The following is a 12,500-nucleotide window of genomic DNA, read 5'->3' as shown; positions in this document are numbered from 1 at the left end:
TTCTTCTTCTTCTTCTTCTTCTTCTTCTTCTTAATGCCATCATGCCAGCCTATTGCAGTCTGGCCACACCTGCCAAGTGCGAGACTAGGGTTGGCGATTAGTCGGAGCTTTACTTTTTTAATTTGACCACATTCGTGGCGATAACTCGCTAACTTTTTCATGAAAGACATCGTGGAATCTTGAAGGAGCAATTAATGCGAGCAGACAACTAATAGGTTTTCGATAATTTGTGGTTTTATAGAGTTTGTGATTTTTATTTTTTTATTTTTTTTTACTGTGTAAGCATACAATGTATAATGTTAAGGCAAATTGTTTCAGGAAAAATTATAATTTGACCCTACAAGCAAGAATGCAGAAGCTAAATGGTTGCAAACAGCAATGTGGTCCATATCGAGACATACCACACGCAGCTCCCATGAGTTTCCATGACAACGACATTCCTGGAACATGTATTGCTCTCAGTCCACTCCCCTGATTCTACCTTTCCCTCCAATCTCAGTGCAATTCTCTGGACTCCAGAAAGCGTTTTGCGTCGACACGCAGCACCGTGCTCACTGATAACTCGATGGGCCTACTGCCAGCCCTGTCTTGTTGCGTGCTGTGTTTCCATAATCGTTATAATAATATTTAATTGCCATTTATATAGTAATTTAGTTAATTGTTTTACTTTTTAACAACAACGTAATTTTTGTATCCGAGCATTGGAGCATGTCATCACCATGCATACTTTCATCTCGTTAATTTTCAAGATCTCGACTGGGTTAGTTGTCTATCACATGGACAACATAACCTGAGGTACTCAACAACACTTTGGACAAGTTTGACCTTTCTTTCTCAAATTGTGACCTTTCTTCCTGGACCACTGCAAATTGTTGACAGTACGTCTTACTGTCTTAAGAGTCTTGCATACAGCTCTTGCTGAAACAGGAAGCCAAGCTGCAAAGTACAGCATGGAGTCACCTTCACTGGCTAAGATGTTTCTTTCTATATACTTGTCATGTGATATTTCCTTCCCAAGGAGACTTATTATTCACCAAGCATTCACCACACTACAATGGTATCACCACCTATACTTTTATAGTTCTTCTGCAGGTGTGGCACTTTCTGATTGCTTGCCTGACACCCATTCACAGTATACCGACGACACATGACTGAACTATGGAGTATTCCATTTGTCACACAGCGATACACAAGGAACTTTTGCGCAGGTGGAGGCCATTCGGCCCATCATACCTGCACTGCATCAACGCCAGTATCGTCACACATCCGAACAAAAGCCAATATCTCCATACCCCCTCCATCTCCAATGCATCCAGGTACATATCCAATTCCTATTTGAACTTACCAACCCCCTCCATTGCCACTACCTTTCTGGTGAGACCATTCCAAGCATTAACCACTTTCCGACTGAAAGACCCATACCTCAAAATTGTCCTAACTCTCATGTTTCTTTGTTTTTTTCCCCTCAAGTTATGGCCCCCGGTCCACTCTGCTCGGAACATATCCTGGTGCACACATCCTGTCCACACCCTTCATTTTTAATAAACATCTCCATCAGATCCCCTTGTAATCGTCTCGCTTCCAATGCATAAGGTGCTGTCCCCTTCAAACGTTCCTCAAAGCTTCGTTTAGCTAGCCCTGGAATCAATCTCGTAGCTCGATGCTGTACCCTCTCCATGGCAGCTATGTCCTTCCTCAGATGTGGTGACCAAAACTGTGCACAATGTTCTCGATAAGGTCTCACTAAATTCCAACACAGTGTGAATAACATCTTTTGATTTATAATTTATCCCATGGCAAATACAACTGAAAAACCTGTTTTACCTATAGCTAACCTGGCACTGTGATGTCAGCTTACCCTCCCCCCTCCCCCCCCCACATCTATTACCACCCCCAGATCCTTCCCCTGTACGTGACATGCTCTAAGACTGTCCCTTGCATCATGTAATCCCAATTTTATCATTCCTACCCATCCACAGCACCTCACATTTATTTATGTTAAACTGTATCTGCCAATCTTTTGCTCAATCTCTGAAAGTATCCTGGCGTTCCTAAATCTGATCACCACCATCTCCTCCATCACCCTTAACCTTGAAGCTTTGCTTCATCTGCAAATTTAAAAAAGTTGACTCTTGACACCACTATCCAAATTGTTGATGCAAATTATGAATATTAACGGTCCCAATACTGATCCCTGAGGTCCCAGCTGGACATCTTTCCACTCACAGCCACTCTTTGCTTCCTATCACTAAGCCTGTTTCTAATCCAGCTAGCTGCCTGACCAGCCACTCCACAAGCCATCACCTTGGCTAACAACCTCTGATGTGGTTCCTCATCAAATGTCTTCTTAAAGTTAAGATAAACTACATCCTCTGCACCTTCCTCATCCATCCAATCAAAAACTGCTTCATGAAACTCTAACAGATTTGTTAAACAAGACCTACCTTTGGTAAACCCATGCTGACTGCCTTTAATTAGTTTGTAATTATTCACATGTTTCCCTATCCCTTCCGAAATTAATGTCTTCAACACCTTCCCTACCACTGAAGTCAAACTAACAGGTCTACATGTTTCCCAATTCTCCTTAAACATTTGCTATTCTCCAATCCTCTGATACCTGTCCTGACTCCGAAGAGCTGTTGAAGAGAACGGTTAATACCATGTTTACCTTCTCTGCGACCTCACACAATACTCATGATAGCATATTACCCAGCCCTGGAGCTTGAAGCTCCCTTATTTCTTCTCGAGATGAGATTCAATCATGGGCTATTTGCTTTTTTAATAACCAGTTTCGCATCTGTTTCCATAATTCTTTGCAGTACTGTATATTTTAAGCATCATGAAATATTTCATGGACTTCATTGTGAACTCTTTGTATTATTTAATTTCTGTCATTAAATAACCTCCACCATCTTCGAAGATGGATGGAGGTTACTGTTTTCACCCCTTTCTGTTTGTTTGTTACTTACGAAATCTAAAGATTTGTGTGTTTGTTTGTGTGTTTGTTACTTACGAAATCTAAAGATTTCGTAAGTATATTGATGACTTCCGTTTCTGTTTGTTTGTTTGTTTGTTTGTTTGTAGGCACGATAACTCGAGAAAGGAAGAAACTGCCAATGTCAAATTACACCACGTGATTCAGGAGGGTGATGGCTAGTGCTGATTAGATTTTGGTCAAAATCGGTCAAAGGTCAAGGTCACAGTGAGGTCAAACATAATTCCGTAAATTCACGTGCAGAAATGGAGATTTTTGCTTCGGTCGACGTTACGATTTTTGATGGTTTGATACAGAATCATCGTAGAAACTTCTGGTTTGCGTCGCTACCTTCTCGAGAGACAGCTTTTATTAGACAAGGTCAGAGGTCAAGTTGACGATTTCGTAAGTACCAGTCTATGACTGCTTGTTACTTACGAAATCTAAAGATTTCGTAAGTATATTGATGACTTCCGTTTCTGTTTGTTTGTTTGTTTGTATGTTTGTTTGTTTGTTTGTTTGTTTGTTGGCACGATAACTTGAGAACGGAAGAAGCTACCAATGTCAAATTACACCACGTGATTCAGGAGGGTGATGGCTTGTGCTGATTAGATTTTGGTCAAAATCGGTCAAAGGTCAAGGTCACGGTGAGGTCAAATATCCGATTTTTGATGGTTTGGTACAGATAACTCGAGAACGGAAGAAGCTACCAATGTCAAATTACACCACGTGATTCAGGAGGGTGATGGCTAGTGCTGATTAGATTTTGGTTAAAATCGGTCAAAGGTCAAGGTCACAGTGAGGTCAAACATAATTCCATAAATTCACGTGGAGAAATGGAGTATTTTTGCTTCGCTCGACGTTACGAGTTCGTTTTAACTTCGATTTTAATTTTGTCTTCGGTTTTTTCGATCCCTTAGGACGCTTAAAACTCGGTTGTCGAAATTCTGGTAAAAATCGGATGTTTTGGAGACGTTTTAACATTGTATAAAAAAATATTTCACTCGACGCGTCACGGGTCGTCCCATGATGCAGTGCGCTCGAGCAGACGTGTCGTTGAGTTCGTTAAGGTATAATTGCGTGCAGAAATGGAGATTTTTGCTTCGGTCGACGTTACGATTTTTGATGGTTTGATACAGAATCATCGTAGAAACTTCTGGTTTGCGTCACTACCTTCTCGAGAGACAGCTTTTATTAGACAAGGTCAGAGGTCAAGTTGACGATTTCGTAAGTACCAGTCTATGACTGCTTGTTACTTACGAAATCTAAAGATTTCGTAAGTATATTGATGACTTCCGTTTCTGTTTGTTTGTTTGTTTGTTTGTATGTTTGTTTGTTTGTTTGTTTGTTGGCACGATAACTCGAGAACGGAAGAAGCTACCAATGTCAAATTACACCACGTGATTCAGGAGGGTGATGGCTTTTGCTGATTAGATTTTGGTCAAAATCGGTCAAAGGTCAAGGTCACGGTGAGGTCAAATATCCGATTTTTGATGGTTTGGTACAGATAACTCGAGAACGGAAGAAGCTACCAATGTCAAATTACACCACGTGATTCAGGAGGGTGGTGGCTAGCACTGATTAGATTTTGGTCAAAATCGGTCAAAGGTCAAGGTCACGGTGAGGTCAAACATCCAAAACATTCGATTTTTGATGGTTTGGTGCAGAATCATCGTAGAAACTTATAGTTTGCATCGCCACCTTCTCGAGAGACAGCTTTTATTAGACAAGGTCAGAGTTCAAGTTGACAATTTCGTAGGTACCAGTCTATGACTGCTTGTTTGTTTATTTGTTTGTTTGTGAACAGTATTACAGAAAAACTTGATGGATTTCGACGAAACATGGTGGGGGGGGGGGTTAGGTATGGTCCAAGGATCATGCCATTAAATTTTGGACTTGGCCCCCCCCCCCAAAAAAAAATTGTTAGAGAAATTATTTCTTTTTTTGCATTTGTACATGTTTTAAGTGATTTCCAACCCCCCCCCCCAAAAAAAAGAGAATTTTTTTTGCATTTCTACATGTTTTAAGTGATTTCCAACCCCCCCCAAAAGAATTGTTACCCCGCCCCAAAAAAAATTGTGAGAAACATTTTTTTTGCATTTCTACATGTTTTAAGTGATTTCCAAACCCCCCCCAAAAAAAAATTGTAGGAAAAAAAATTGTTTTGCAACTTTTTTAAACAAAATTTCGATTTCTTTTTATTTGCATTTCTTCATGTTTTAAGTGATTTCCTACCCCCCCCCCCCCCACAAAAAAATGTTGGAGAAAAGAACTATAACTCTGTCAGCACTGTTGACATCATATTTAATGCATAAGATATAAGGTTCACTTGAGTGACCCAGCAGTATTGGCGACGGAGGTTTTGCACTCTCCCGAGTGCTCCCCCTCTAGTTACCTTCGCATTCTGCGAAAGGTTATGTTTTGGTCGCTGTGTATTTATTTATTTGTGAATATGTGTGTTTGTTTGTTATTCGCATAACTCAGAAAGTATAAAACCAAATTGCATGAAATTTGGTGGGATGATTCGTGAGTATCCAAGGACGACTTGATTAGATTTTGGGAGCGATCGGGTCAAAGGTCAAGGTCAAGGTCATAAAAAGGTCAAAAACACTCTTTTGAGCATAACTTCCTTCATAATACAGCTATCGACATGCAACCACCGTCATATTGTTCCATGACGAGATACCTTTCGGATATGTAGTGTCAGATTTGACGTAACATTATCGGAAGTGCGTCTAAATGACGTCACAAGATGACGTAAATTTTCAATTTTCGATCTCATCAGTTTTGATCATAGCGTTTTGTAGGACTTACCTAAAGGACGTCACACACCAAATTTGACTTCGATCGGACTGACCGTTATGACGTCATTGACGTTTGAACATGACGTTTTTCAATTGTGGCTAAAATGTCCTGATATTTTACATTCAAATATCTATATAATTTATAAAGCAAAGTCTCCCAAATCCAGGCATTAGGATCAGTACCAAAATATCTGTTTATTGATGTACAGGTTTTGCCAATTAACTCTGTAGTCAAGGTCAAGGTCACACTCAAGGTCAAAATATACTTGTAGGCATAGCTTCAGATCTAAAGAGCTATTGACATGAAACCAACGTTAAAACGTTCAGTGAACTACGAGCTTTCAGAATGGTAGTCCCCGATTGGACGTGACGTCCCCGGAAGTGCGTCAAAATGACGTCAAAAGATGACGTCATTTTTCAACTTTTTAATTTTTCAGTGTTTATCATTCCATTTTGTTGGACTGCCTTCAAGGAGGTTACACACCAAATTTGACGTCAATCGGACTGGCGGTTGTGACGTCATGGACGTTTTAAAATGACGTTTTTCAAACGTGCCCGGAAAAAAGTTGCGGCGGCGAAGGTATGCGCTCTGCCGAGTGCCCGTTCTAGCTTGATTTGTTTTATTATTCACCCAGAACCATTTAGTTTACACATATGCACAATGCTTGAATCTCACCCCGGCCCCCCTCCCTCAAATCTACACACCATTCCCAACTCTTAGTATAATGTACATTTAATGTGTCTATGGTGTGTGGTAATTGGCATGTGGTGTGTGTGATCTGGTGTGTGTGTGTGTGTGTGTGTGTGATCTGGTGTGTGTGTGTGTGTGTGTGTGTGTGTGTGTGTGTGTGTCTGTGTGTGTGTGTGTGTGTGTGTGTGTGTGTGTGTGTGTGTGTGTGTGTGTGTGTGTGTGTTAAAAGAATCTCTTCAATGAGCCTCGTTTTATGTTGAAAGATTTTCCCTCTTCCCCTTTCGACTTTTCCGTTAATAAGCCGTGACAAGTTTCTGGAATTTGCTATAATTGCTGATCGCAAGTGAGCAAATAGCAAGTTTACGGTATTTATACAAAGCCAAAATCCATCCACCCATCGTGACCATGCTCTGTACAGAGCATCAGTGCTGCCAAGGCAGTCTCCTGGGCTATTGGGAACAATCTGGGACGGGTCGCCACTCCGACAAAGGATACTCGAATGGCTCAATCATCCCAGCAAGCCGGAACTCATTTTGCTGACCTCGGAAGGATGGCAGGCTGAGTCAACCCCACCTGATATTAATTCAATGGGAAAGTGGGATTTGAACTCAGGACCCAAGAATCCCAAGCCCACCACTCTAACCATTAAGCCAACACGAGGCAAAGGCAAAATGAAATGCAATTAAATATAAATGGAAATAATAATAATAATAATAATAATAATAATAATAATAATAATAATAAATGTATTCTATCCTGGCTTCACTGACAACGAAAAGGAAGAATGTACACGTTTGCCACAAAATGGTTTCTTGTTAAATGGCTCAGCTACAAACACTGCGTGTGGAACTTCGGAAGCGATGATTCATTCATCAATGCAAAAATACATCACAATTTTAGATAAAATTCTGCCACAAGTTAACCTCGCAATGAAGAATACACGTTCATGGAAGTAGTTTGAACACCTGACGGCTTGCGAACATGCCTCTGAATTAAAATGTCGACTTCCATTTACTGAGTCCATTATATGGTAATGTTCTCAACGCAAGGCAAGACGTGCAAGTTCCTCTATGAGCACTACAAGTGAAAAATAATCATAATAATCTGATAATAATAAGCAAGTGATAAGCAAGTAAAATGCAAGGCAATCAAAACAAACGATGTACCCTCAATTGTACATTTTAGATGATGACAAGTACAAACAGCCGTGGACAAGCATTTCAAAGTCAATATTCTCATCAGAAAGGCTTTTCTTGATGAGCAAGAAATCAAAATTATTGTCGAAAGTAAATCAAACCACTGCTCTTGAGGAGCATCTCATTCAAAACTAGAAGGGCACTCGGTGGAGTGCAGAACTCCGCCACGTAATGCGGATCTTCACCAAAATCTAATCAGTTCGTCCTTGTCACACACCAAACCTGTCCACAAAATTTAATCTGGATCCGTCCACAACTTTTTGAGATATCCTGTACACAGACAGACAGACAGACAGAAAGACAGAAAGGGGTGAAAACATAACCTCCTTCACCTTCGGTGATGGAGGTAGTGAGGCTGGGATGTTCTAATATATAACACAGTGGATTGTCAAATTGTTGCAAAACTCTTTGTATGTTTTATTACCTTCGCCACCAATGGTGGACAGAGATGATGGTTTCACCCAAGTTTGTCTGTCTGTTTGTCGATCTGTGAGCACAATATCTCAAAAAGTTTTGGACGGATTCAGACGAAATTGGATGAATTCATTGGGTGTGTGACAAGGACGAATTGATTAGATTTTGGTGAAGATCCAGATCCGGATCATGAAATTTTTAAGCGATTCTTCACCATTGAGAGGAGATTGGGACCATACTCTGTGCAGAGCGTTGGTGCTGCTTTAAGCGGTCTCCTTGGCTATTGGGCACAATCCTGGACGGGTCGCCACTCCGACACAGTATACCAGCATGCTGGCGCTCATTTTGCCGACCTCGGAAGGATGACAGGCCGAGTTAACCCCTCCTGGTATTAATTCCACAGCTGAGTGGGATTTGAACTCAGGACCCAAGGATCCACAGCCTGCCACCCTAACCATTAAGCCAACACCAGGCATACCATTGAGAGATAGGACCAAAAACGATATATAGGATGATATTTCAAAAAATAATGGATAGATTCGGATAAAACTTGGTCGACGAGTTGGGTAGGTGACAAGAACAAGCCAGTTGGATTTTAGTTAAGGTCCCGATGCAAATCCGGCCTATCAGTGATATACAAAATGTAAACTGTGCAGGTTTGCGGAGGTATGCGCTCTACCAAGTGCAGTTCTACTTGCAAATGCAATGCCACATACTACTTCTTATAATATCCCCAATTATTCCCATCTTCAAATGGGGTTGACCAGAGAACTTTTTTGGCCCAAGTCTTTCACAAACCGGCTGGCCAGGCTTGGCGTTCGATTGAAGGTGGCGGGAATTTGGAATTTTTTCATGGTACCATCGAGAGATAGGTGATAGCTCACCTACAATTTGCTAAAGACACCGTGGGATATTTAACATGCACCAACAACCAGTGCCGGCAGATGGATCTTCTGGCTTTACGTCCACTCGATGGATGGTGCACAAAATGATGCATCGCCCTGCACGCGAAGCACCAGGGTGACAATCCAGCTCGGATTGACATTCGTATGCATTGGCAAGGAAGCTCCAATGTGAGCGTGCATACCTCGAGGCTATCCTACTAATGCAGCCTCAAAAACATCACGACACAATCCATGTGCAGATTGAAATGCAATTGCACTGGGCACGGGCAACCGATGATCCAGACCGCAAGCAGTGAGATTAACTGCAAGAGCAACTTGATTTCGTTAATCAACCAATCATGAAACACCTACTCGTTTCCGAGGAAAACCGATGGTGAGGTGCGGATCTTTCAACAGAAAGTCTTTGTGTCAAACCAAACCAAATATTTTACCTTCGAGGCCCACAGACATTCCCTCTCCTATCATGGAAACTAATCTAGTCCCTTCTACATACAAATCAAAAGCCAGAGAAGAATATTTTGATCGATCAAGATGGAAAATTACCCGTGAAAACACAACCGTTCACTGGACCGAATGATGAAATGAATGATGACCCTCAGAGACGCCATGGCGTCACACTCACCAGTAACGAGCGTATCTCCGTACATGGCTTTAAACTCATCGAACCTGCTGCCATCCACGATTCGAGCAATCACCTGCCAAGAAGGGAATTACAAATAAAAGATTCACAGCCAGCTGTCAGAAAAGTACAACAAAATGAAGCCACTTCAGCATGCTCTCTCAGTTGGAAGCATGATGTGGTTCTGGTCCAAATAATTATTCCAGATAAGTGCTCTTGACCTTTTCTGTTTTCTCCTGGACTGGAAGATGGAGATGGTCGATATAAACTTAAAGCTACGACACTCCGATCCATCAAGAACGCCCAATTGCCGCCTTAATGTCAATTGTTCGCTCCACCATTGCTGTTTAACAGATATTCTTCGCAGGATAATGTGCAGCTGCTGGCTGACACCTGGTTCAAAAGGTCGCAATGTGTCATTTAGACAAGCAAGGCCCTCACTTTGTTTTCCTTCTAAATGTTACAGGTGGAGTACTTCAAGCCATTGCTGATGACACAAGAAAAACCAACAATACAATTCCTCATCAAGGGCACAGCCCCTTCAATGAATAAATAAATAAATAAATAAATAAATAAAAGGACATGTAGGTAGTCGGGATGGTAAAGTTTCGGAAAGAAATCAATAAATCGCGCTGGAATTGAATGTCGGTAATAGAATTACAAAAGATATATAAATAAATACTCCAAGATGTTGGTAGTGGTGATAGTAAAGTGTACATAAACAAATATATAATTCAAAAGTTGTGCGAAGGTCATAAAGTGTTTTTTTTTTTGTTTTTTTTTTAAATCATTTAAGGTAGTACATAGGTTGTAGAATGGTAATAGGTGTTTCAAAAAAAGATATTTCAAGGTGGTATGTCAGTAGCAGTCGGTGGTTGTTTGGATAAATGTAGTGGAATAAATAAATTTCGAATAAAGAAATAATACAAAGTTGTTTGTTGGTCGTGCAGATGGTAACGTGTATATAAGATGAATAATCGTTCCTGAAAGCCCCCTCTCGTATCCGAATACCCACACACATTCGGTTATTCGCATATCCAAACACTTTGGCGGAGCAATTTAAATTTCAAATTTTCCGCGGAGACCTCGTGCAGAGTGGCAATCATGATTGTGATTGGCCCATCGACTCTCACCTGCTCATTGGGCGGCCGAGTCATCGGGCGTGCCGTCCGAGATTCCACCCTTCCTTCAGCCTCATTCTGGGATCCTCTCCGTTGGAAGCAGTCGTGCATGCTTTGCAGTGATCGTTATACCTCATTTTTAGCAAAGTTTTATCCATCATGTCATCGAAAAAAGTGCTTCAGAAGCGTAAGCGTGTGGTGATGACAATCCAAGAAAAGGTTCGTGCCTGTGAACGCTACAGAAGAGGCGAAAGTTTGCATAAACTATCCCAAGAAATGGGTGCTGGTCTTTCTACGGTGTACGACTGGGTAAAACAAGAGAAAGAACTAAAGGAAAAGCTGTGTGAACAGGGAAATGGATGCAAGACGAAGACGATGCGTGCAGCTCAAAATGAGGATATGGAGACCGACTTACTCCTGTGGATCTCAGAAATGCACAGGAGCAATTTACCCATCAGTGGTCCACTAGTGATGGAGAAAGCCAAGGCGTTGTATGATGCTGCTCCTGGGCCGAGTGGTGAGAGGAAGCCATTCGGGGTCTCTGACGGGTGGTTGGCGAAGTTCAAGCATCGCCATGGACTTCAATTTGACTCCATGCAGGGTGAGGTAGCTGAGGTGGACTACGAGGCAGCTGAGAAGTTCAAGGCCAAATTTGTGAAGATTGTGGCAGAATACCATCCTGACCAGATATTCAACGCAGATGAGACGGGGCTGTTTTGGAAAAAACTCCCTCACAAAACATACCTGATGAAGGAGGAGAAACGTGCTTCAGCGGTGAGGCAGTCCAAGGACAGGATTACCCTAATGTTCTGTTCTAATGCTTCTGGAGATTTTCGCTGTAAGCCAGTCTTGGTTTACAAGTCTAAATGCCCTCGTGCCTTGAAGGGCGTCTCCATCCCCCTGCTACCAGTGGTGTGGATGCACAACTCGAAAGCATGGATGACGCAGGTGTTGCTGCACAAGTGGTATTTCAGCCACTTTCAGAATGAAGTGAAGCTTTATTTAATTTCCAGAGGTCTTCCTCCAAAAGGCATCCTCTTCTTGGATAATGCACCAGGACATCCACTCAACCTTCAGGAGTTCAGCGAAAGCAATCCTGATTTCAAGGTGGTGTATTTTCCCCAAAACACCACGTCAACCCTCCAGCCGATGGACCAGGGTGTCATCGCTCAGTTTAAGTGTCTCTACACCAGGAATCTGCTGCGTCGTATGCTGCATGAGGGTGACACCCCAGACACCATAAGGACATTCTGGAAGAACTACAACATCAGGATTGCTATCCAGCTGATTTCCTCCTGCTGGAAGGAAATCAAGAACTCTACCCTGAATATCATGTGGAGGCAGCTGTGGCCAGATGTTGTGCAGGGTTTTGAGGGCTTCCCCAAAATACCGACTGAAGAACTGGCACAGCTTGCAAGAAGTATCCCTGGGGAAGGCTTCAAGAACATGAATTGTGGTGACATACAAGAATATCTGCTGGAGCATCGCCAGGAATTAACCAATGATGAATTGATGGAGTTGGCCGCAGCAACGAGGAATGAGAATGAGGAAGAAGGGGACGATTCCGAGTCCGAAAGTGGTCCAAGCATGACCAACGGGGATGTAAAACGACTTTGCAAGTTGCTGAGGGAAGTTAAACGTCACGTGGAAACCACAGATGCCAACCTGACCCGTGCTAACAACGCTTCCATCGCTTTTGATCTGGTGGATAACTTGTACCATGACTTGTTTATGGCCACCCAGAAGCAGAATAAAATCACCGACTACTTCAGGTCT

At 42.1% G+C, this 12,500-nt stretch overlaps 1 protein-coding gene across 1 annotated transcript in view; it reads right to left on the bottom strand.

The window, feature by feature from the left end:
- MCCC2 (methylcrotonyl-CoA carboxylase subunit 2) overlaps positions 1 to 12,500 on the bottom strand; it is a 250,557-nt gene that overhangs the window by 82,634 nt on the left and 155,423 nt on the right. The window contains exon 11 of the mRNA XM_085848665.1: positions 9,607 to 9,679. Within this exon, the coding sequence (XP_085704791.1) occupies positions 9,607 to 9,679 (73 nt within the window). The remainder of the gene's footprint in view (positions 1 to 9,606; positions 9,680 to 12,500) is intronic.

The sequence above is a fragment of the Eptatretus burgeri genome, chromosome 12 (genome assembly GCF_056783735.1).
Source record: "Eptatretus burgeri isolate ZD-2024b chromosome 12, Ebu_testis_v1, whole genome shotgun sequence".
NCBI lineage: Eukaryota > Metazoa > Chordata > Myxini > Myxiniformes > Myxinidae > Eptatretus > Eptatretus burgeri.
The sequence above is the reverse complement of the archived record's forward strand: the minus strand, read 5'-3'. Positions and strand labels throughout refer to the sequence as shown.